Here is a 24,852-nt window from a genome sequence, read left to right as displayed (position 1 = left end):
CAATGTTAACTGAAATATGAAGTCAGTATAGTTGAACATCCAGTATGTTAAGCTTTACACCAGAAAACTTTGGAACAGGCTTTAAAAATACATCCAGATGGTTTTGATTATTGTTGACTGCTCCCTGCAGTTATTGTATTAGGCTAAAGGAGTCAGAGTGAAAGGGCTGCTTACAAGTCATTTGGTCCAACCCTTCACTTTACAGAGAAACAATCTTAACTTAGGAAAAGGGAAATGACTTTTTTGAAACCACATGGCAATTCAGAGGCAGATCTGGACTAAAGCATTGGTTTCTTCCTTCCTGGTTTGGTGCTGTTGTCTTCCAACAATCAAGTCACATCAGTACTGTTCATTTGGATGTTTGTTGATACACTCTACTACATGACCCTCTGTTTTTTGTTTGAAAACTTAGCCTCCTGAAAAGAGCCATCAGCTTCTTGAGGACATAGCTCAGTTTCAAGATGCAGCTCAAATCCCTGCTTCTCCATGAAGCTTTGGAGCCTACCAGAATGATTTTTCTCTTCCTCTATCCTCCTCTACACTTAATTACTATACTGTTTTTTTTCCTTCAATATTATTTGAGAATTTACCAGATGCCATGCGCAAACATTTCTGCTGTTCTCCCATTGAACACCCAGTCTCTGGTAGATTCTACTTTTCACATTTTCTCTTGCTTCCAGCCCCTTTATTCCTTACCCACTGCTACTTTTGGCCATTCTTTTCTCCACCTGGACTATTCTAGAGTCCCCTAATTAGTTTCCTCTCACTCCATCGTTGCTTTCCCCTGACCAATCTAGATTACTCTTCCTGACAACTCCTACTATGTCATTCTCATGTCAAACAGCTTCTGTGCCTCCCCCTGGGCCAACCTATCTACAAATGAGCCTTGCATTCAAGACTCAATCTTTATTCACCAGTTGTATCACCCACTCTTGCCCTCATGTAACAAACACACTAGACTTGAACTGTCTCATATGGCAGCCATTAACCATAGGTGGCCACTGGGCAGTTGAAACATAGGCCAGTCTGAATTGAGATGAGCTGTAAGTATACAATGAATACCAGGTTTTGAAGACTTGGTAAGAAAAAAGAATATAAAATATCTCAGTAATTTTTGTATTGATAGCATATTGAAATGAGAATATTTTGTACATACTAGACTAAATGAAATGTTCTATTAAAGTTAATTTCACATTTTGAAAACTCTTGAAATGTGGGCACTAGAGAACTGAAAATTACTTGTGTGATTCACATTATGTTTCTACTGAATAGCACCTCCCTAGACAAATCAAACTATTTGTACTTCCTGAACTTGACTCACACTTTCCTGATGCCATTCACAGTTCCTACTGTTTGGCACATCTCCCTTCTCTGCTGGTCAAATTCTACCCTGGATTAAGGGTCCATCTCAGGCACTATATACTCTATGGAATGGGTCTTCATCACCAGTGGCACTTGCTTTCTTTCTTGAAGTCACATAGTGTGGTAGTTAAGAGTGCACACTCTGGAGCCAGCCTGAGTTCAAATCAAAATTTCATTCCACATCTTTAAAATATGTATAATTTAAAAAATCTATGTTTACATGATACTAATATAGCATGCAGTACAAGGTAAGGACTCAATAAGTATTTTTATTAATAACTCACAGCTGCTTACTGTGAACGATTTAGGCCACCTAGGCTATATTTAATGACATCTCTATTTCCTTGGCAGGGGGTAGGGGTGGGTAGGTTCCAGATTTTGGAATTGATTCTTCTGTTTGTCATGGGTCAGTCACCTTTAAGTCTATAGCATGTTTATGGCTTGTTCCTAAATCTTGACTTTCCTCTGATTAGGACAACTGAGAGGGAGAATAAATATTCTCAATTGGTACCTTTCTTTTGGGCTCAGATATCTCTTTTAGGCCTCGTCTGATAGCCTTTTTAAGATGTGATAAAGAACAACCTTCCAATAAATATTTCAACTCTAGAGAGCCACTCTGCAGATTTTGCATTTGAGCATTGATTGTTTTAATGTTCAGTCAGTTGAAACTTTCCCATTGGAGAATGCAATTTGAGTGACTCTCCTCTAAGACAGCCATTCCAGAGCACCCAAGAAGGTGTGAGGAGTTTATGTCTTATCATGTAAACCAAGATGTTAAGAAGATTCCTGGATAATGGATTTTTCAAGTCATTTGTACAACAAGTAAATTAAAAATATAAAGCCTTAGAGGAAAATGGTAAGTATATCTAAGCCCTTACTCAAAACCCATTTAAAGTTTTCTAAAGAAACAAAGCAAAATAACCTAATCTCTATCTCCTTAAACTAGAATTTGTCTAGCAATAATATAACATGACAAGAATAACTCTGGTAAATAAAACTACATGTTGGATTCTCCCTGGGGAATGTCTGCATCACCTGTAATAATTTCTTGAAAATATTTTTCAGAAGCAGAGAATATTATGTTGTCAAGGCAGTGACATTGCAGATATGCTTCAGGAAGCTCTTTCATTAAAAGCTTCTCTTTCTCAACACTTAAAAACTTTTTTTTAAGTAAATGTGTAAAAGCTGGTTGAAACTGATATACTATGTACTTTTATTTATTATTATTTTTTCTTATTTTTCTTTCTTTTTATGAGGCAGAGTCTCGCTCTGTTGCTGAGGCTGGAGTACAGTGGTGCAATCACGGCTCACTGCAACCTCTGCCTCCCAGTTCAAGGGATTCTCCTGCCTCAGCCTCTCAAGTAGCTGGGACTACAGGCATGAGCCACCACGGCGGGCTAATGTTTTGGTATTTTTTAGTACAGAAAACGTTTCACCATGTTGGCCAGGCTGGTCTCAAACTCCTGACCTCAAGTGGTCCACCTGCCTCAGCCTCCCGAAGAGTTGGGATTACAGGCGTGAGCTACTGTGCCTAGAATGGGTTTGAAGTGCCTGAAATTACTGGCATGTGTGCCTTCACTTTTTACTAGCTCATCCCCTCTGGTAGCCACCATTATGAGGTTGCCTGTATCAAAAATGCCCCCTTCTCTGGAAGTGCCTCGGAGCTGGTCGCATTATGGTGGAAGAATCTTGCTGGCTGAGCAGATTGATTTTATGCTGAATGTGTCTGGGTCAGTCAGATTCTCCTTTTGGGAATTTGAAATTTATAATAGAGGGACAGAGAGGAGTCGTTTTTGGAACTGACTCCTTGTAAATCTAGGGAGAAGCTCCCTGAGCTTCTTTTGCTAAGATGCCAGATATTATCCTTACATCTTCACAGCATACTTCTAACTCCTTATCCTTCTATTAAGTTAATCTCTTATGATTAAAATGGTCAGAATTGATATCTGGTGCTTGCAAATGAAAAAAGACTTACCCAGAGCCCCACTCAAGTTTTCCAGGGTGAAGTAATCCACTATTCTCTGGACAGCCCATAACACAGGGCATATGCTGGTGCTCAGTGAGAGGACCAAAGGCTTTGAATAGTGATTCCTCAGTGGCCTCTCTAAGCTGGCCAGAACTGAGCTTATGGGATAACCATGTTAGCCCAGCTGCCCCTATAGAGAATGAGCCTTAGAGCACTACACAGTTCAAATGACACTTCCTCTGAGGCCTCTTTGTTACTCTGGCTAGAAGAGATGATTCCCTGCTCTGAACGCCTATCTTGTTTATAACCTTTATCTAGCATTTATCACGTTCTCCATTTCCCTGTAGTCATTTGAGAAGAAGATACCTCTTCTACATCTGGAAGACTATAAGCTCCTGGAGGGCAGAGATGGTGTCTTTGGATCCTGCATGCTATCTTATACATTTCAGTACGTAGTTCCGGAGTGGCCAACAAGTCTCATCTGAAGGCTTTCTGTGTGTCCAGTCTGAGGCTTAGGGATGGGGAAAGAGGGGAGGAAAAGATCCAGAATGGGTTTGGATGCTCTAGCTGGGCAGACACGACCAAAAACAGCCTATAATCAGGTATTAGGAGGTATGTGTCAGAAGCAGCTCAGTCTGGGCTGAAAAGGCCAGAAATTAGACTCAAGGCAATAATAAGCTCTGCTATTTTGGGATTCTAATGTATTCACTTTCCAGGTTGAGAAGACCTAGTGGGTCATTTTCTCTAATTAACACCTCCCAGGAACAAAACTGTTCCATCAGGCTTGCCCCTTGGATGATAGATATTTACTGTTCAACCTCACATATGGGCTGTGGGTTTTTTAGTCTTCTCTGCATTATCAGATTATTACAATAATATCTTGTAACTATGTGAAAACTTTATTTCCATACTTTTGGCTTTTTTTGGTCTCATTTATCTTCACTATATCTGGCCCCACTCGGGGACAGGAATCTTCGCGTCCCTTTTACAGACAGCAAAGAGATTTTATCATTGAGCCAACACCTACAGTGCAAATTAGGGAAAGGAGACCTGGTGTTAGAACCCAGTTCTGCCCAGTCTGTCCTGTTGATCAGTTTGAATAATTCAGGGACTGCATTGGACCCCACCCTGTCACACCAGAGCATCCCCACCTCAGTGGGCTCAGAAATGCTGTCTGCTGCTACTCATGAGGTGCAATTAGGAACCCAGGAGTAGTGTAACCTCATTACATCAGAGTCAAGGACAAATGTAACAGCAACAAGGGATTAAATCTTCATTCTGAAAGTTGAGTTTTATTTATAAATTGTACTTTTCTGAATATGGCTGAGGCGGCATTAAGGAGCTGAGGTTCAGGGCCACATAGAGAGCAGCTGTGAGTGGTTTGCCAGGAGGTGGTGTCATCTCCCAGTGAGGCAGAAGCTAGGAGTAAATGAGTCCCCTGTGGAGAAGCAGCTAGAAGCTGCCCACCAAGTCAGAAAGCCCACCTGCCTGGTGGGAGGGATTATTTTAATTCCCTTCATAAGAAAAAAAGCTGGGTGGGAATTTGCTAAAATCTGCATTAAGTATGATTTTTCTGCAGCTAAGGGGAGCTGCCGGAACAAAGCACATATGCTCCCATGGAGCCAGCCCTCTCGGCTGTGGAAGTGAGCAGCAGGGCTTCTCTTCACCACTGTGACTCAACTGGCTTTAAAACCTCAAGTGTAAGATCAGAGTTACACATGGCCAAGACACCATTTGGTGCAGCCACTCTGGGAGATTATATTTTGGAAAGAGACCTTTGTTGCCTCATTTCAAGACATGAAAAGAAGCCAACTGAGGGGCTTAGGAGGAAGATAGAGGTGGGCAAAAGAGCAGAACTGGAGCCCTGAATTAATCTGATTTACTGCTTTTGAAATACAAAAAAATGAAGAAAAATCACAAGGAATTGTTGCTCTCCAAGGAGGAAGCTGGGTCCAATGCCAAAGGGATCTGTGTGTGAACCTTTTGGCTCTACACTTGCGTTGAGATTTTGGGAACTCTGTTGCTTGTTTTTTAGTCTTGCTAGTGGCTATCATTCACTTTCCCCAACAGGGTGGTTTTTAAACAAATAAAATCTAGTCCTTCCTGAGCTTCTCCCGAGGAGTCTGTGTATCAGCAAGGTCAGGTTTAAGAGTTGCCTTGAAGGCATGGCTGGGAGAGCTGAGTCAGAACTAAGGTTCAAGATTAACCTCAACCTTGGGCCTTTGTTTCTTTAGGGGTGGTTGTGGTGGTGGTGGGGGTAGGCTAGGGAGGTAGGACATAAACTTTCTTAATTCTGAGAGTTTTTGGCTGGCCCAGATTTAGGAAAGCTGAGGGTAGGGCCAAGCTGTCTTACTTGCAAGAGTGTGGTAGTCTTCTTTCTGTCTGTGGATTCTTTCCTGGGGGCTGCTACCTTGTGTCCTACAACAGGAGCCCATCTGTCTCAATTCAGGCTGCCTTGGTGGTTTTTGTTTTTCAGTTTGTTTTTATTAAGGAATCTTGGGGCTGGGGATTGATTCTTCCCTACTGAGTGAGTCTAAAAAAATAAAATGGAAACAATCTAGATGGAATATACTAATATAGGTAAGCTTCAGGTCTTGCTTCCCTGAAGTTGGTATGTCTGCTATTTCCCATTCAAACGATAGACTGGAAGCCTACAAATTCTATTATAGGACCGGATGCTGAGATAACACAAATAACTCCCTTCAGAACCTATAGCATTTTCTCACTTCCCCATTTTCTAAAATGGAGATTTAAAAAATAACATTTAGATGCAATACATGCTAGCTAATGTAGACATGCTTCTTTTTTGCACAAGTTAATTGTTCCTATTCAGCTATCTCAGTTTAATCATGAAACTCAGTAAACACTTTAATTATACTACATGTAAAATTCTGGGAACCCTGCGTTGAATGACACTTCTTCAGGTGGTTCTTACTCTAGCACGATGATTCAAAACCAAAGAGTGGGGAGTAATTGCCTCCTGCCCCCTCCAGGGGTCATTTGGCAAATGTCTAGAGATACTTTTGGTTGTCACAATTTGGGAGGGCAGTGCTTCTGGCCAGGGATGCTGGAAAATGTTCTACAAGGTACAAAACAGCTCCCATAACAAAGAATTATCTGGCCCCAATTGTCAATATTGCTAAGATTTGGAAACCTGATCTGACAGAAGAGGCACATGCTGAACAAATGGTTGCATTTTGGTGGGATATGTACAAAAATGTATGTAAGCCTAGGATATTGAAGTGAGTATGTGGATGGGGAAGCTGGAGGTGGAGTGGGGGTGGGGCAGTGGGCATCAGGGAAGGCTTCATGGGGAAATGACTCCTAATCATGGTTTTTATTTAATGCCTTTGCCACAAATCATCAAATAATGACTTTCACTGGAAGCTTATTAGTCAAGATTGGGAATTTTTTTTCTTTTTGCACAACTTCTGAGTAATCAAAGCTCCCAACTTTATGTCTTCTCTTGAGAAATATTTCCTCCCCAAAGCCTGGGAAGAATTTATTCAACCTTGTTCCTTGGTTCTCAGCAAGGAATCTCTAGTCGACTTTAACCTGTGGTTCTTCCACCAGGACCCCTCTTTCCTTCTTCACACTTCAGCTTCTTAACACTTGGCCCATGAAGCCTTCCCTTGGAGCCTTCAGTTCACAGTGATTAATTCATTCTGTGAATTCCTTAGAGCCTTGTTGTCTCTCTCTACACCTATACCAATCTCTTGGGGCGGGGCGGTGTTTCCACTTAGATTGTGGGCTTCTCAAGGACAGGAACCACACCCTTCACATGTATATCCCTCTAGGCATTGAACACTGTTTTGGACCCTGATTTACACTGCAAGTGGGAGGAAGAGGAAGACACTCAAGAAAGATGTCAGGAAACAGTAACGCTGGATTGATATGAACGTTGTATTAGGTTGGTGCAAAAGTAATCACGGTTTTTGCCATTGAAAGAAATGGCAATTACTTTTGTACCAAGCCAATGTCTTGCCAAGGCCTCTGGATTATGTCTTATATCAAAGTCTAAAAATTTAATTTCTGTTCAGTAGGTACAACATGCAAAAAAGAAATTGCCATAATTATTATTAGCATTTTCTTACTAACATATTTTTCAGAAGCTGTTTCCATATCAAGCAGATCAACCTTTCTGTTGTCATAGAGACAAAGATCTTTATATAACCATGGGCAAGGTGAGATTTTTTTCTTCTCCTCTTTCCAGTTGCCTAGAACTAATATGAAAGGAAAGGAAATTTTTTAAATCAATTTTTTCTTTCATTTTTTTCCCCAATTAAAATGAATGAAATGTGGGAGGTTATTTTTTGTATCACATTTTAGATTTTAAATACCTATGTTTTTCATAAAATATGGAAGGGGAGTAAAGATTTGAATGATGCCATTTTCAAAATTTGTAAGCAGTGGGCTTGCCAGTGATAAGCAGCTATAATCCATGTACCTTGTTTTTATTCTTCTTCTTAAACCAAATAGTGAACTTCGGATGGAGGTTTTAGAAGGTAAGGTTACTAGGACCCCAAATGACTAAAGCATAAACTAACATCTATTGAGGGACTGATGCTGAATCCTAAGGTGCTCTGCGGTACTTGCCTCCTCCAACCCTGAGAACTTGGAGTGCTCCCCTTCTCTCTGCAGAGGCAAAGTCTATTATAATGTAGTGCAAGACCACATCCTCTCCTCCTGGAAGACTTACCTCATAATTTAAGCTTTCTTTTTTTTATGAACTGATAACTTGCCAATAGCAGTTTTCTGTCTCATAATTACTGTTTATCATTTCATGCATTCATCATCAAGAAAAGAGGATTTCAGTATGAACCTGTCCACTTTTCCTGTCCTTTGTTTTAATATTGAGTTATTCCTTTACCCACGGTCTTCTTCCCTCAGGACTCAAAACTATCCTTATTCTTTCTAAGATTAATCTTTCCCCTCTGTTGTTAGACTGATGCTCTCCTCCTACCCCCACTGAGATCTGACTCTAACAATTAACATTCCTCCCTCGTTCCCTGTATCTTCAGTCTGTCCTCCATGGATTCCTTCCTGCAGTCCTCTTTGAGGAAAAATAAAAAACTTTCTTCAATTCTGCTTATTTTCCATCTGCCTCTGGGTTTAGGATTTTAGTTTTATGCCTTTTTGCAATAAATAGGTGTTATGCATGTTTTAGGGGGGTGGGGAAGGGAAGTGTACGGCACAAAGACATTTAAAATATACTTTTTTGTCTCTAAGGTGATACCTCCCTGGAGAGCTGTGCCTTGGTTCTCAAACTTTAGTATGCATCAGAATCACCTGAGGAGCTTGTTAACATGTAGCCTGCTGGACCCACCCCTGGAGTTTCTGATTCAGTAGGTTGGGGCTGGGGCCTGAGAATATGCAGTCTAACATTTCCCAGGTGATGTTCATACTGTTGGGCTAGGACCATACTTTGAGAAATATTGCCTTAAAGTAACAACCCTCCCTTTGCTTAACATGCACCTCTTTTGTCATATGGATGTTGGTGTCACTATGTTGTGCCAAAAGTTATCCTGTTTCAGCCTGCATAGGCTCAACCTCCACAGAGTGACAAGGGCATCTCTTGAAAGAGAAGGGCATCTCTCAACCATCTGGTGCTCAGGAAATGCAACCTTGTGAGGGTCACCACGCTTGGCTAAGGAGGCTAAATGACTGGCAGAGGATGTTCCTGGTGGTGGATGCTCAGGGTCTCTACCCCCAAACCTAGTCAGCCCTATCAAATATTTTTGAGGGGTTCTAGGATTCTTGAAACCCTGCTGAAAGGCAGCAGGAGAAAGTGGGATTTTTAAAAAAATTAACTTCAGCCTTTTCCTGGGAAGGGGGTCCCTTCCTGAGAACAGCACGTGGCAGCAGGAGCCCTTGAGAGATCTCACTGAAAAGCCAAAATGAAAAGGAACTGGAACTTGGCCCACCCATTCATGCCCCCAGTGGGAGTTCTTTGCTCAGTACTAAGAAATTGAGTGTGTGTGTGTGTCTGTGTGTGTGTGTGTCTGTGTGTGTTTTATTAAGAAAGCAGTAGTTTTTTTTACAAAGACGAGCAAATTTAAGAAGATAATTAATAGATAAAGTCCTGAATTGCTACTCAATAGTTGTGGGACCTTGAGCAAGTTATTCCATCTCTTTGGATCTCAGTTTCTTCTAATCTGTATAATAAGTAGCAGGCAAGTGAGAAAGTCTATTCATAGTACAGTCATTCTTCAGAGCAACACGGCAGGCTTGTCGGGGATGGACCAGGGCTGGAACTTGGAAGGCCTATTCCATGGATTTGTGGATTGATTGAAATAAATTCTATCAGCATGGTCCATTCCTTCAGGGAATGGAGCTGACAAGATAATTAATGGAAACTAATTAATATAAACCCCTCAACCCTTAAACTGTATGTCTCAACCTCAATTATTGCCAGAAGGCCTTTAACTTTTCCAAAGGAAGAAGCCTGGCTTGGCAGGGAGGGTGAGTGTCCTCTATGAAACGGGTCCCTGACAGACTCTTGGGGCCTCAGAGGAAATGGCAGAGGGGGTGGTCTCCTTCCTTCCCCAGCACAGAATTCCATCATCTCTAATTGTTAGAACATGATCAAGACCGCTACCAGCCTTTTAGATACTCTTGTCTTTTGTCTTTTTTTCCTTTCTTTTTTCCTTTTCTCTTTTCACAGCGGGATTGAGATGTAAATCCTATACTATAGAATTTAAAGTGGACAATGCAGTGTTTTTTAATATGTGCACTTGCAACTGTCACTACAATCTAATTTTACAAAATTTTCATCAGCCCCCCACAAGCCCATACCCACTGATTAGTAGTCACCCACTGTCTCTCCCATCTGCCTCCCCAGCCCTGGCAACTACTAATCTACTTTCAGGTTATGTGGACATTTCATGTAAATGGGATTATAAAATATGTGGCACTTTTTTTCTAAATGGGAGAAAGGAGACCTGATGACACCCTGATAGACTAGTAGTGCTAAAGGTCCTCCTTCTCCTCTTTACCCCATCACTCTGGAAACAACAGCTTCCGCCTGCTTGCTGATGTATACAATCCTTCAATCAGGCCTGTGAGCGTGGAGGGGGTGCGCGGGTGCCAGCGGCAGGGCACAGGGCCTTTGGTCCATTAGACCACGAGACTGAAGTTCAAGCACATCTGGGCACGGCGGAGCAGCGGCTTGTATGCTCACTAAGATGCCCGTGTGACCGCCAGCAGTCAGTTGACAGATGAGGTCACCCTTGGTTGTAGGGCCTGAGCACTCCATTCCTAGAGGACCACAGGGTGCCAGAGCCCACATTCACCTTCCCTGACGTGGCTGGCCCAAGGCTCAAAGGCCTGTAAGATTTCTCTGGCAGAGACCCCTGCTAGAGGAGTTGAGGAGCGTCACACCCATATTCCCTTCAAGCAGCAGCAGAGAGCAGGCCTTCTCCTGAGGCTCCGGAATAGTTCTACTCCCCCAGCCGCAGCCCCAACCAGGGGGAAAGAGCGGGGCTGGGCTCTCAGGGGCATGGGGTGGCAAAAACAACCACCAAGCTTTGGGTTCTCATCACCCTAAAGCGGGGAAATTGGAGAGGGCACAGCATCTTTCTCCAAGCTTCCAGGGAAAGAGGGCCAAAGGAGTAGGGAGGGAAGATGGCATAGGCGATTGAGGGTCCTGTATCGAGGGGGCCCGACGGGAGCGCTGTGTACTCACAGTCGAGTGAGACCGGCCGTCGGGCCGGGGCAGCGCAGGGCGCCGTCGGGCGCGCAGTTGCAGGGCTCAGGGCAGCGCGCCTCGCGCAGCGCTCGTGGCAGCAACGGCTGCAGCAGCAGCAGCAGCAGCAGCAGCAGCTTCAGCAGCTGCAGCGCCGAGAACCGCTGCTTCATGGCCGGCGAACTGGGCTTCTGCGGCTTGCCAGTGTCTTGGACGGCCTCTGAGTGCGGCCCGCACCCCTCTCCCCGCCCCTTGGCCTGCCCTTCCACACACCCTTCCCTGCCGGCCCGCCCCTGCCCTCCGCCTCTTACCGCGCGCCCCGCTGAGTCTGCTCTGCCTTGACCTGCGACAGTGCCCGGTGACCCCATCACCTCCTTCCTGCTACTTTCCCCTGTCTTGCCCCCTACCATCTGCAAATGGTCTTAGCTATAGGAGGTAGATTTAATGGCAAATGTTTTGGATTAGAGGTGGGGAGTTCTGAGTTGAGTGAGTTGTGATACTTCCCGGAACCCCTTTTATTTCATTTGTGAAAGGGTCCGATGGATACTCGCTATACCCACATCAGAAGGCATAAGAGTGCCTAGCTCAGCTATTTCTCCTCTCTTTTATCCTCAGCCAGCCCCTAGTCCTTTCCCCTTCTCTCTTACCAAATCCCTCCACTCTACAAGTAATCTCCGCCCATCCTCCCAACTACCCCAGTAATTTCTCTTGGTGGTAAATGCTTTCTTCTTTATGGTATAGCTATTTGGCTTGGTCCTATATCTCTTCTATAGATTGGGAGGTCCTTGAGAGCAAAATCCAATTCAGATTTATTTTTGTATTTCTTCTGGCTTCTGCATGGTAAGTCCTCAGTAAATATTTGTTGAATGAATAAATGAAACTGCGTAATACTGGTAGCAGCTGCCCCGTAGAAGGCCCAGGATAGGCTAGACCTTGTAACAGGTGCTCTGCCTCACATCATGTCTAAGCTCCACACTGAAACTAGGGTGTTTACGATGAGAAAAATGTCCTGAGAGGTATGTGGCTTCCCTGAAGTCGCACGGTTTTAAAGTAGTGAAACCTGGAACTCATGTCTATCACCTACCATCTCTTACCAGTGCAAAAAAGGGCTATGATCTACATACCAAGGGACTTAGAAAGGAGACAAAATTTTATGGTAATCATGGGGATGCATATCCCCTCTTTGATTTGATCATTCCTTCCTTTCAAGGACTCTGTTTGGATTCTGGAAATCCTAGCAGTTTTGCTGGTAGAGGACTTTGAAAGCTGGGAAGGCGTCTAAGGCTTTAAAGAGAGGAAATGTAAGAATAAATTTCTTTCATTCTGAATCCAGCTCTCAAGGATGGGCTCCCTCATTCACCATTCTACAGTATGTTGCTCAAGGAGGGTAGATTATTATTATTTTAAAAACTTGTTTGGCTTTGCCCACATTGTGCAGATGGCACAAAACAATGCTCATGTCTGTAATATTGTCTTCTCTGGATCCTCTCTTCAACTGCTTATAGATAACTCCTCACCCTTTCATACCTCTGCATGGGTTGTCCCCACTATTTTCTCTTCTTTTTCTATTATTCCATTAGAAAACTCCTGGTTGTCTTTCAAGACTCAGCCCAATGTCATTTCCACTTTGATTCTTCTCTGAGTCAACCTAGTTGAGTAGTTTTGGCCATAACACCTGGTTCTACAGATTACTGTTAGATTGTTACAGTAATCCAACACACTGTAATTGTGGGTTTAATTTTGTTTTCCCCTGTCTATTCATCTTAATATCAACAGAGCATGTCATAGCTTCTAGCTCCTAGTAGGTGTTCCATATGTGTCTGTTGAATAATAGAGTGAATAAGTGAAACCCAGGCCCAGATTTGTAGTAGATGCTCAGTAAACTATCTGAGAAGAGCTTAATAACCTCACTTGCTTTATTCTCAACTACACTGGATCTATCTGGATATGTATAAAGTAATTATACATGACTACTTTGGGTGTCATGTTCTCTGTTCTCTTTTAGTTTTGTCATATTTTGGTAGGGAAATTGGGGTAGGCACTGGGATTTTTAAACATTTTCACCATGTATCTTGAATGGAAGGAGAGAAAGAATGAATAACTCAAGGTGACTGAATGGCATTTCTTTCATGTCTCATGTTTTACGTGACTTTTTTTTTTTTTTAAACTCTGTAGCATACCTGTTACATATAAAAAAAGTTTGCTCCCACCCACCCCTGAATCTTTGAGAACAATGGATATTCCAGAAGAATCATTTAATTCTGTACTCCAGTAGGAGGACAAGGCAATCAGAACACTAGGATTTTCCTTCTGTTTCTGCTGTCAATCATGAGATTTGCCCTTCAGTCTCTTCATCTGTAAGAAGGGTTGAAGTTCACTATCCCTAAGGCTCTTCTGGCTCTAAAGATGCAAAGACTTTCTAAGCAGCTCCTATAGAATTGCTAGTGGGAGGAACTGGATTGTATGTATTGACTTCTTATAACTTGTCTTGGTTTGGAAATAAAATCCTGTTTATGAAAAGTCTAGGTTGTTCATTTGGAAGAAAGCTCACAACTGTAATGAGTTTTCATAAAATTTTACTATCTAGATTAATTTCAGTTGGATCTTAATTATCACATCAGTTCTTGCAATGTAACATTATAATAAAATCATATTGATTCATTTGTTATAATCACAAAAGTTTGTTACAATGGAATTTACCTATCTTATTCATTAATACTCATTAGAGTGAGTATTTTTAAATCCAAAGGACTTTGTTTCATTAACTATGCTTATAGCTACTTTGTCAGAGAACTTCAAACCAGCGTGACCCACAAAGATTGCTAATTACATTTTAATGACAAAATAAAGTTCACAGAATTCACAAATATTTTATCCTACTTTAGAGATAGAAAAACATAGTATCTGACACCGTAACTCAGAAATTGCAATTAAAACTCTCCAAAGTTTTAGAATGGAGCTTCTCATATTTTAGGGTGCGGAAATATCATTTGCAAAGCTTTAAATACTAAGATTCCTAGAACTTTCCCCATGAGATTCTGATTCAATAGATACAGAGTGGGGTCCCAAATTCTGCATTTGAATAAGCTTTCTCATGTAATTTTGATGCATGTAGTCCTGGATCACAATTTGAGGAATACCCAAAAATGGAAATTCTAGAATTAAATTTGCCTGAAGAAGACAAAGCTCAAGAATCTTTATTAAGGACTGCGAGTGAAGCCTAATAATGTTGATGCATCTTGAAAGAAACCTTGATGTATATAAGTACATGCATAGAAATAGTATATTCTGTGTACATGTGTTTAAATGTCTAAAATTATTTAATTGGTTATATTGTTGAAATTTATTTATTTATTTATTTATGGAATGAGCAATGTTACAAAATAATGGAATCTATTTTCTTTATGCCACCCTAGGTCAAAACTCAATAGCACCTGAAGTTACACTAAGACGTTGGAGTTGAAAGACATTAGCAAAGTAATTTTTAAAAATTTTTTACTTTAAGTTCTGGGATACGTGTGCAGAACATGCAGGTTTGTTACATAGGTATACATGTGCCATGGTGGTTTACTGCACCCATCAACCCGCCATCTAGGTTTTAAACCCTGCATGCATTAGGTATTTGTCCTAATGCTCTCCCTCCCCTTGCCTCCCATTCCCCAACGGGCCCCAGTGTGTGATGTTCCCCTCCCTGTGTCCATGTGTTTTCATTGTTAAACTCCCACTCATGAGTGAGAACATGCGGTGTTTGGTTTTCTGTTCCTGTGTTAGTTTGCTGAGAATGATGGCTTCCAGCTTCATCCATGTCCCTGTAAAGGACATTAACTTATTCTTTTTTTATGGCTGCTAGTATTCCATGGTGTATATAAGCCACAATATCTTTATCCAGTCTATCATTGATGGGCATTTGGGTTGGTTCCAAGTCTTTGCTCTTGTAAATAGGGCTGCAATAAACATACATGTGCATGTGTCTTTATAGTAGAATGATTTATAATCCTTTGGGTATATTCCCAGTAATGGGATTAGCAAAGTAATTTTTAAGACCTTAAGTAGAGTAGGCAAGGTTTTTTGATTCTTGAACACATACCCTGTTAGTACAATAACTGATATTTCTTCTCACTTAAAAGCAGTGGTTTTACCTCTCCCTTGGAAGAAAAGGTGAATGTAGGCAGAGTAAGAAAAAATTGCTTAAGAAAAGAAAAATACAGTTACATCTCTGAGCTGTTCACCTTTTTACCTGAGGTAAAAAAACTAAACAAAACAAAATAAGGAGAACAAAAAAGACAGTCCCTGAAAGTTACACTCCAAAATTTCATACGAGTTCTTTATTGCTTGTTTGAAAATTTCATCTCCATTTCACTGTCTACATAATGTAAAATCGGAGCTGTGATCATCTGTGTCACCTCCCACACAGCCCTGGGGTTCTTGTGGGCCTCAGAAGGAGTTTGAAGCTGCAGGCTGATAGGCAGCTGGGCCGGTAATTGGAATGTGATGATTGGTCTGGGGCATGAGAATCCTACTCTGAGGCTGATGGAGAGAGAGAGTTGGAGAAGGGGCCTTGCCTTTTTGGTCATGTTGCCAGAAAGATGTGAATGAATTAGGGGCTGCTGTCCTTCTTGTCTCATGGAAAAACCCTATTTGTGCTGGCAACAACTAGAGAAAAGTAGAGATGAGAAATAGATGACGGCAAGCAGTCTTGTTAATGTCCTTTGACTTCATGGAACTGGTCATGCCTGAGGCCAGCTCTACCCTTGGACTGCCTAAGTAATGAGTTGACACACTCCCCTCCTGCTTAATCTAATTGGAGTTGAGTCTTTCTCACTTGCAACCAAAATTCTTCATCTCTACTATGAGCCTTGCTGTGAACTTTATTTAACCTGCCAACTTCCCTCATCCCTTTCCAGTTAGGAGAGAAATAGGGCTTTTCTATTCTTATCTCTGTCATAGGACTCATTATAGGTGTAGTGAATTTTTCCCCATTTGAATTGACAGCCTTTATCACTGTACTTCTGGGAATAAACAAGTCAAATGAGTGAAGGAACAAATGAATGAGTGCACAAAGAAGTAATGTGGTAGAACCACGTTATTCCTCTTTATAGCGAAACTGCATTTTGTTACATAATTTACCAAACATCATTTTTCTTTTAGGGAAGGCCTCTTACTGAAACTTTGGTTTAGCAATTAAACTTCAAGCTAAAATATTAGACAGAGGCAACACAAGGAAAGCGAGAAAGTTTTTTGAAATGATGATATAAACCAACAAAGAAACAAGATTTGATTGTTTAAAATCAGTGTAGAATTAATTAAAGTGTGTGCCACAGCAGCCATAGCCAACCTTTTTGGCACCAGGGACTGGTTTTGTGGAAGACAATTTTTCCACGGATGGGGTGGGTAGCTGGTTTCATGATGAAACTGTTTCATCTCAGATTGTTAGGCATTATATTCTCATAAGGAGCATGCAACTTAGATCCCTTGCATGCGCAGTTCATGATGGGTTCATGCTCCTATGAGAATCTAATGCCACTGCTGATCTGACAGGAGGTAGAGGTCAGGCAATAATGCTTGTTTGGCCACTGCTCACCTCCTGCTGTGCAGCCTGGTTCCTAACAGGCCACCTAATGGTACCGGTCCAGGCCTCAGGGGTTAGGGAATCCCTGTACCACAGGCTACTGTTTTTCTGCCGGGCTAATTCACAGTATTTAGGGGAAAGGGACCAAAACTCAAGAAATTTGAGGAAAATTGGGTTAAAAAAGTTAAACAAGGTTTAGAGTTTCCCAGAACATTTTTTAGTTTCATTTTTACTTTAGAGTTGGGGTCTCACTCTGACACCCAGGCTAGAGTGCAGTGGCATGATCATAGCTCATTGAAGCCTCAGTCTCCTAGGTAGCTGGAACCACACCTGGCTAACTTTCTTAATTTTTTTTTTTTTTGTAGAGATGAGGGTTTTGCTTGTTGCCCTGGTGTGTCTTGAACTCCTGATCTCAAGTGACCCTCTTGCCTTGACCTCTGAAAGTGTTGATATTACAGGTGTGAGCCACTGTGCCCGGCCTCTCAGAACTTTTAATATGCATTCTGGATCTCCAAGAGGGTCATAGTGTATGCAGGAGACTAGTGTTTCTTTTCTTTTTCTTTTTTTTTCTTTTTTTTTTAAAATTCTTTAAGTTCTGGGTTATATATGCAGAACGTGCAGGTTTGTTACATAGGTATACATGTGCCATGGTGGTTTGCTGCACCCATCAACCCGTCATCTACATTAGTTATTTCTCCTAATGCTATCCCTCCCCCCACCCTACACCCCCCAAAAAGCCTGAGTGTCTGATGTTCCCCTCTCTATGTCCATGTGTTCGCATTGTTCAACTCTAACTAATGAGTGAGAACATACGCTGTTTGGTTTTCTGTTCTTGTGGTAGTTTGCTGAGAATGATGGTTTCCAGCTTCATTGATGTCCCTGCAAAAGACATGAATTCATCATTTTTTATGGCTGCATAGTATTCCATGGTGTATATGTGCCACATTTTCTTTATCCAGTCTATCATTGATGGGCATTTGAGTTGGTTCCGAGTCTTTGCTATTGTGAACAGTGCCACCATAAACATATGTGTGCCTGTGTCTTTATAGTAGAATGATTTATAATCCTTTGGGTATATACCCAGTAGTGGGATTGCTGGGTCAAATGATATTTCTAGTTCTAGAACTTTTAGGAATCGCCACACTGTCTTCCACAATGGGTGAACTAATTTACACTCTCACCAACAGAGTAAAAGCGTTCCTATTTCTCCACATCCTCTCCAGCATCTGTTGTTTCCTGACTTTTTAATGATTGCCATTCTAACTGGCGTGAGATAGTATCTCATTGTGGTTTTGATTTGCATTTCTCTAATGACCAGCATTTTTTCATATGTCTGTTGGCTCCGTAAATGTCTTCTTTTGAGAAGTGTTTATTCGTATCCTTCACCCACTTTTTGATGGGGTTGTTTTTTTCTTGTTGATTTGTTTAAGTTCTTTGTAGATTCTGGATATTAGCCCTTTTTCAGATGGATAGATTGCAAAAGTTTTCTCCTAGTCCATAGGTTGCCTGTTCACTCTGATGATAGTTTCTTTTGCTGTGCAGAAGCTGTTTAGTTTAATTAGATCCCATTGTCAATTTTGGCTTTTGTTGCTATTGCTTTTGGTGTTTTAATCATGAAGTCTTTGCCCATGCCTGTGTCCTAAATGGTATTATCTAGGTTTTGTTCTAGGATTTTTATGTTTTTAGGTCTTACATTTAAGTCTTTTATCCATCTTGAGTTAATTTTTGTATAAGGTGTAAGGAAGGGATCCAGTTTCAGCTTGCTGGATATGGTTATTCAGTTTTCCCAACACTGTTTATTAAATAGGGAATCCTTTCCCCATTGCTTGTTTTTGTCAGGTTTGTCAAAGATCAGATGGTTGTAGATGTGTGGTGTTATTTCTGAGGCCTCTGTTGTGCTCCATTGGTCTATATCTCTGTTTTGGTACCAGTACCATGCTGTTCTTGTTACTGTAGCCTTGTAATATAGTTTGAAGTCAAGGTAGCATGATGCCTCCAGCTTTGTTCTTTTTACTTAGGATTGTCTTGGCTATGTGGTCTCTTGGTTCCATATAAAATATAAAGTAGTTTTTTCTAATTATGTGAAGAAAGTCAATGGTAGTTTGATAGGAATAGCATTGAATCTATAAATTACTTTGGGCAGTATGGCCATTTTCACGATATTGATTCTTCCTATCCATGAGCATGTGAATGTTTTTCCATTTGTTTGTGTCCTCTTTTATTTCGCTGAGCAGTGGTTTGTAGTTCTCCTTGAAGAGGTCCTTCACATCCCTTGTAAGGTAGATTCCTAGGTATTTTATTCTCTTTGTAGCAATTGTGAATGGGAGTTCTCTCATGATTTGGCTCTTTTTTGTTATTGGTGTATAGGAATGCTTGCAATTTTTGCACATTGATTTTGTGTCCTGAGACTTTGCTGAAGTTGCTTATCAGCTTAAAGGGATTTTGGGCTGAGATGATGGAGTTTTCTAAATATACAATCATGTCATCTGCAAACACAGACAATTTAACTTCCTCTTTTCCTAACTGAATACACTTTATTTCTTTCTCTTGCCTGATTGCCCTGGCCAGAACTTCCAATATGGTGCCGAATAGGAGTGGTGAGAGAGGGCATCCTTGTCTTTTGCCAGTTTTCAAAGGGAATGCTTCCAGTTTTTGCCCATTCAGTATGATATTGGCTGTGGGTTTGTCATAAATAGCTCTTATTATTTTGAGATATATTCCATCAGTACCTAGTTTGTTGAGAGTTTTTAGTATGAAGGGCAATTTTGTCAAAGGCCTTTTTCTGCATCTATTGATATAATCATGTGGTTTTTGTCATTGGTTCTGTTTGTGTCATGGATTACATTTATTGATTTGTGTATGTTGAATCAGCCTTGCATCCCAGGGATGAAGCTGACTTGATCATGATGGACAAGCTTTTTGATGTGCTTCTGGATTTGGTTTACCAGTATTTTATTGAGGATTTTTGCATTGATGTTCTTCAGGGATATTGGCCTAAAATTTTCTTTTTTGTTGTGTCTCAGCCAAATTTTGGTATCAGGATGATGCTGGCCTCATAAAATGAGTTAGGGAGGATTCCCTTTTTTTCTATTGTTTGGAATAGTTTTAGAAGGAACAGTACCAGCTTCTCTTTGTACCTCTGGTGAAATTCAGCTGTGAATCCGTCTGGTCCTGAGTTTTTTTTGGTTGGTAGGCTATTAATTACTGCCTCAATTTCAGAACTTGTTATTGGTCTCTTCAGGGATTAGACTTCTTCCTGGTTTAGTCTTGGGAGGGTGTATCTGTCCAGGAATTTACCAATTTCTTCTAGATTTTCTAGTTTATTTGTGTAGAGGTGTTTATAGTATTCTCTGATGGTAGTTTGTATTTCTGTGGGATCAGTGGTGATATCCCTTTTATCGTTTTTTATTTCGTCTCTTTGATTCTTCTCTCTTCTTTATTAGTCTTGCTAGCGGAGTATCTATTTTGTTGATTTTTTCAAAAAACCAACTCCTGTATTCACTGATTTTTTGAAGGGTTTTTTGTGTCTCTGTCTCCTTCAGTTCCACTCTGATCTTAGTTTTTTCGTGTCTTCTGCTAGCTTTTGAATTTGTTTGCTCTTGCTTCTCTAGTTCTTTTAGTTGTGATGTTAGAGTGGTGATTTTAGATCTTTCCTGCTTTCTCTTGTGGGCATTTAGTGCTATCAGTTTCCCTCTAGGTACTTCTTTAAATGTGTTCCAGAGATTCTGGTACATTGTATCTTTGTTCTCATTGGTTTCAAAGAACATCTTTATTTCTGCCTTCATTTTGTCACTTACCCAGTAGTCATTCAGGAGCAGGTCGTTCAGTTTCCATGCAGTTGTGTGATTTTGAGTGAGTTTCTTAATCCTGAGTTCTAATTGGATTGCACTGTGGTCTGAGAGACAGTTTGTTGTGATTTCTGTTCTTTTACATTTGCTGAGGAGTGTTTTACTTCCAATTATGTGGTCAATTTTAGAATAAGTATGATGTGGTGCTGAGAAGAATGTATATTCCGTAGATTTGGGATGGAGAGTTCTGTAGATGTCTATTAGGTCTGCTTGGTCCATAGCTGAGTTGAAGTCCTGGATATCCTTGGTAATTTTCTGTCTTGTTGATGTGTCTAATATTGACAGTGAAGTGTTAAAGTCTCTCACTGTTATTGTGTGGGAGTCTAAGTCTCTTTGTAAGTCTTTAAGAACTTGCCTTATGAATCTGGGTGCTCCTGTATTGGGTGCATATATTATTTAGGATAGTTACCTGTTCTTGTTGCACTGATCCCTTTACCATTATGTGATGCCCTCCTTTGTCTCTTTTGATCTCTGTTAGGTTAAAGTCTGTTTTATGAGAGACTAGGATTGCAACCCTTGCTTTTTTTTGCTTTCCACTTGCTTGGAAAATCTTCCTCCATCCCTTTATTTTGAGCCTATGTGTGTCTCTGCATGTGAGATGAGTCTCCTGAATACAGCACACCAATGGGTCTTGACTCTTTATCCAGTTTGCCAGTCTGTGTCTTTTAATTGGGGCATTTAGCCCATTTACATTTAAGGTTAATATTGTTATGTGTGAATTTGATTCTGGCATTATGATGCTAGCTGGTTATTATGCCCCACTAGCTAGTTGATGCAGTTTCTTCATAGCATCGATGGCCTTTAAAATTTGGTGTGTTTTTGCAGTGGCTGCTACTGGTTGTTCCTTTCCATGTTTAGTGCTTCCTTCAGGAGCTCTTGTAAGGCAGGCCCAGTGGTGACAAAATCTCTCAGCATTTGCTTGTCTGTAAAGGATTTTATTTCTCCTTTACTTATGAAGCATAGTATGGCTGGATATGAAATGCTGGGTTGAAAAATCATTTCTGGCTGGGCACGGTGGCTCATACCTGTAATCCCAGCACTTTGGGAGGCTAAGGTGGGCGGATCATGAGGTCAGGAGATTAAGAACATCCTGGACAACACAGTGAAACCCCGTCTCTATTAAAAATACACACACACACACACACACACACACACACACACACACACAATTAACTGGGCATGATGGCACGCACCTGTAATCCCAGGTACTCGGGAGGCTGAGGCAGGAGAATCGCTTGGACTCGGGAGGAGGAGGTTGTAATGAGTGGAGATCACACCACTGCACTCCAGCCTGGGCTACAGAGTGAGACTCTGTCTCAAAACAAACAAACAAACAAACAAACAAACAAACAAACTGTTTTCTTTAAGAATGTTGAATATTGGCCCCCACTGTCTTCTGGCTTGTATGGTTTCTGCCGAGAGATATTCTGTTACTCTGATGGGCTTCTCTTTGTGGGTAACTCAACATTTCTCTCTGGCTGCCCTTAACATTTTTTCCTTCATTTCAACCTTGGTTAATCTGACGATTATGTGTCCTGGGGTTGCTGTTCTCGAGGAACATCTTTGTGGTGTTCTCTGTATTTCCTGAATTTCAATGTTGGCCTGCCTTGCTAAGTTGGGGAAGTTCTTCTGGATAATATCCTGAAGAGTGATTTCCAACTTGGTTCCATCCTCCCCATCACTTTAAGGTACACCAATCAAGTCTACATTTGGTCTTTTCACATAGTCCTGCATTTCTTGGAGACTTTGTTCATTTCTTTTCACTCTTTTTTCTCTAATATTGTCTTCTTGCTTTATTTCATTGAGTTGATCTTCAATCTCTGATTTCCTTTCTTCTGCTTGACCGATTCGGGTATTGATACTTGTGTATGCTTCATGAAGTTCTCATGCTGTGTTTTTCAGCTCCATCAGTTCATTTATTTTCTTTAAGCTCGTTATTCTAGTTAGCAATTTGCCTAACCTTTTTTCCAGGTTCTTAGCTTACTTGCATTGGGTTAGAACATGCTCCTTTAGCTTGGAGGAGTTGGTTATTACCCACCTTCTGAAGCCTACTTCTGTCAGTTTGTCAAACTCATTCTCCATCCAGTTTTGTTCCCTTGCTGGCGAGGAGTTACGATCCTTTGGAGTAGAAGAGGCATTCTGGTTTTTGGAACTTTCAGCCTTTTTGTGCTGATTTCTCCTCATCTTCATGGATTTATCTACCTTTGGTCTTGTTGGTGATATTGACACTATTCCTTTCTGTTTGTTAGCTTTCCTTCTAACAGTGAGGCCGCTCTGCTGCAGGTCTGCTGGAGTTTGCTGGAGGTCCACTCCAGACCCTGTTTGCCTGGGTATCACCAGTGGAGGCTGCTGAACAACAAAGATTGCTGCCTTTTCCTACCTCTGGTAGCTTCGTCCCAGGGGAGCACCCACCAGATGCCAGCCAGAACTCTCCTGTATGAGGCATCTGTTGGCCCCTACTGGGAGGTGTCTCCCAGTCTGGATACACTGGGAGTCAGGGGGTCAGGGACTCACTTGAGGAGGCAGTCTGTCCCTTATCAGAGCTCGAACGCTGTACTGGGAGAACCCACTCTCTTCAGAGCTGTCAGACAGGGACATTTAAGACTGCTGAGGCTGACACACAGCTACCCCTTCCCCCAGGTGCTCTGTCCCAGTGAGCTGCAGTGGGCTCTGACCAGTTCGAATTTCCCTGTGGCTTTGTTTACACTGTGATGGTAAAACCACCTACTCAAGCCTCAGCAATGGTGGATGCCTCTCCCCCTACCAAGCTTGAGCATCCCAGGTCAACCTCAGACTGCTATGCTAGCAGTAAGAATTTCAAGCCAGTGGATCTTAGTTTGCTGGGTTCCGTGGTGGTGGGACCCACCAAGCCAGGCACTGGAGAGAATCTCCTGGTCTGCCCGTTGAGAAGACCATGGGGGAAAGCTCAGTATCTGGGCCAGAATGCACCGTTCCTCCCCGTACAGACTTTCATGACTTCCCTTGACTAGGAAAGGGAAATCCCCTCATCCCTTGCACTTCCCAGGTGAGAAAATGCCCCACCCTGCTTCTGCCAGCCCTCCCTGGGCTTTACCCCACTATTCAACCATCCCAATGAGATGAACCATGTACCTCAGTTGGAAATGCAAGAATCATCCGCCTTCTGGATCGATCTTGCTGGGAGCAGCAGACCGGAGTTGTTCCTATTCGGCCATCTTGCCAGCTACCAACTTGGTATTTCTTTAAGAAACTTTAAGAACACTGACTTGGGGATATGTTTTGAGAAAATGAACTTATTCACAAATTTTCAGGCACTTGGATTTTATGGCAGAGAACCCAGTCTGGAAGCCAGAGCTGACCTTAGCATCCATTTAGCAGACTAATGTGTGGGCCTGGTGAGGGTAGGAAAGATCATCTGGACCCCTATTCTTCTCCCCTCCATACCTCAATACAGATATTCAAGGTTTAGAAATTCCAATGTTATCAATATATTCCTTGAGGGCATTGTCCTTTCCAGGCTCCTTTTTGAAATAAAAATACGACACAGGGTGGGAGCACTTTGAGTCAATTGTATCTTCATCTGAATTATTTATTTTTAGAATAAGTTTGGGAGAGCCCAGGGTGGTGTGGAGATACTGGGTATGTAGAGCATAGGAGGTGGGCCCTCTAGAGGGAAGGGAGGAATCCCCATAGGAAGCTTCCCCCCATCAAAGCTGTGCCAGGAAGTAGACCCTACATACGGCTTGCTCTCAGATGCATTCAGAACCCAGAGATCAGGGGGAGAGAAGAAAACCCATGTTTACTCTTGGCTTGCTTTGTGTGGATGCAATGGCCCTCTTTTCTCATCCTCCTCCTCAGCCTGTATAGGGTCTGCTTTCAGGCACGCTGAGATGCTGCTTGCTTGGATGCCAGCTCTATTAGAGATGCACTATCCATAGGCCTGCTGCTGATCATATCTGTCACATTGAATTATGCCTTCTGGACATCATGTGGCATGCAGACAGAGAGGCCAGTGATTACCCTAGGGCTAGTAAGGCCCTTATCAAAAGGGGAATCTCCTTTAAAGAATAGTTTAGAAATAGCAGGTGGTACTGAACTGTGCCTGTGGGGCTGACAGACTGTAAGAATACTGCTGCTGTTTTCAGGAGACGAGAATTCTTTCAGCGAAAGGAGAAGCTGATTTGCAGAAGTGCTGAGCATGCCTGAGAGACATGGGAGTGATCAAGACCAGGAGTGCCATTTGGATGTGTAGAGTTGAGGTGACATCTTCCTGGAGAGATTCAGGAGGCAGCTGAACTGTGCTCACATAAAGCAAGAGAAACGCTAAAATGGGAGAGACAAATTTGGGAATCCTACATTTGTGGTTATCAAGGTTTAAGAATCACTTCTGGGAAATTCCTGAAGAGATGGATTTGGAGGGCGCATTGGGAGATTCTGCTTCTGT

At 41.8% G+C, this 24,852-nt stretch overlaps 1 protein-coding gene across 1 annotated transcript in view; it reads right to left on the bottom strand.

The window, feature by feature from the left end:
- Positions 1 to 11,247, bottom strand: part of LHCGR (luteinizing hormone/choriogonadotropin receptor) — a 63,445-nt gene extending 52,198 nt beyond the window's left edge. The window contains exon 1 of the mRNA XM_015112325.3: positions 11,013 to 11,247. Coding sequence (XP_014967811.3) covers positions 11,013 to 11,185 — 173 coding nt within the window. The 5' untranslated portion in view covers positions 11,186 to 11,247. The remainder of the gene's footprint in view (positions 1 to 11,012) is intronic.
- Between the last annotated feature and the right edge of the window lie 13,605 nt (positions 11,248 to 24,852).

The sequence above is a fragment of the Macaca mulatta genome, chromosome 13 (genome assembly GCF_049350105.2).
Source record: "Macaca mulatta isolate MMU2019108-1 chromosome 13, T2T-MMU8v2.0, whole genome shotgun sequence".
Taxonomy (NCBI): Eukaryota; Metazoa; Chordata; class Mammalia; order Primates; family Cercopithecidae; genus Macaca; species Macaca mulatta.
The sequence above is the reverse complement of the archived record's forward strand: the minus strand, read 5'-3'. Positions and strand labels throughout refer to the sequence as shown.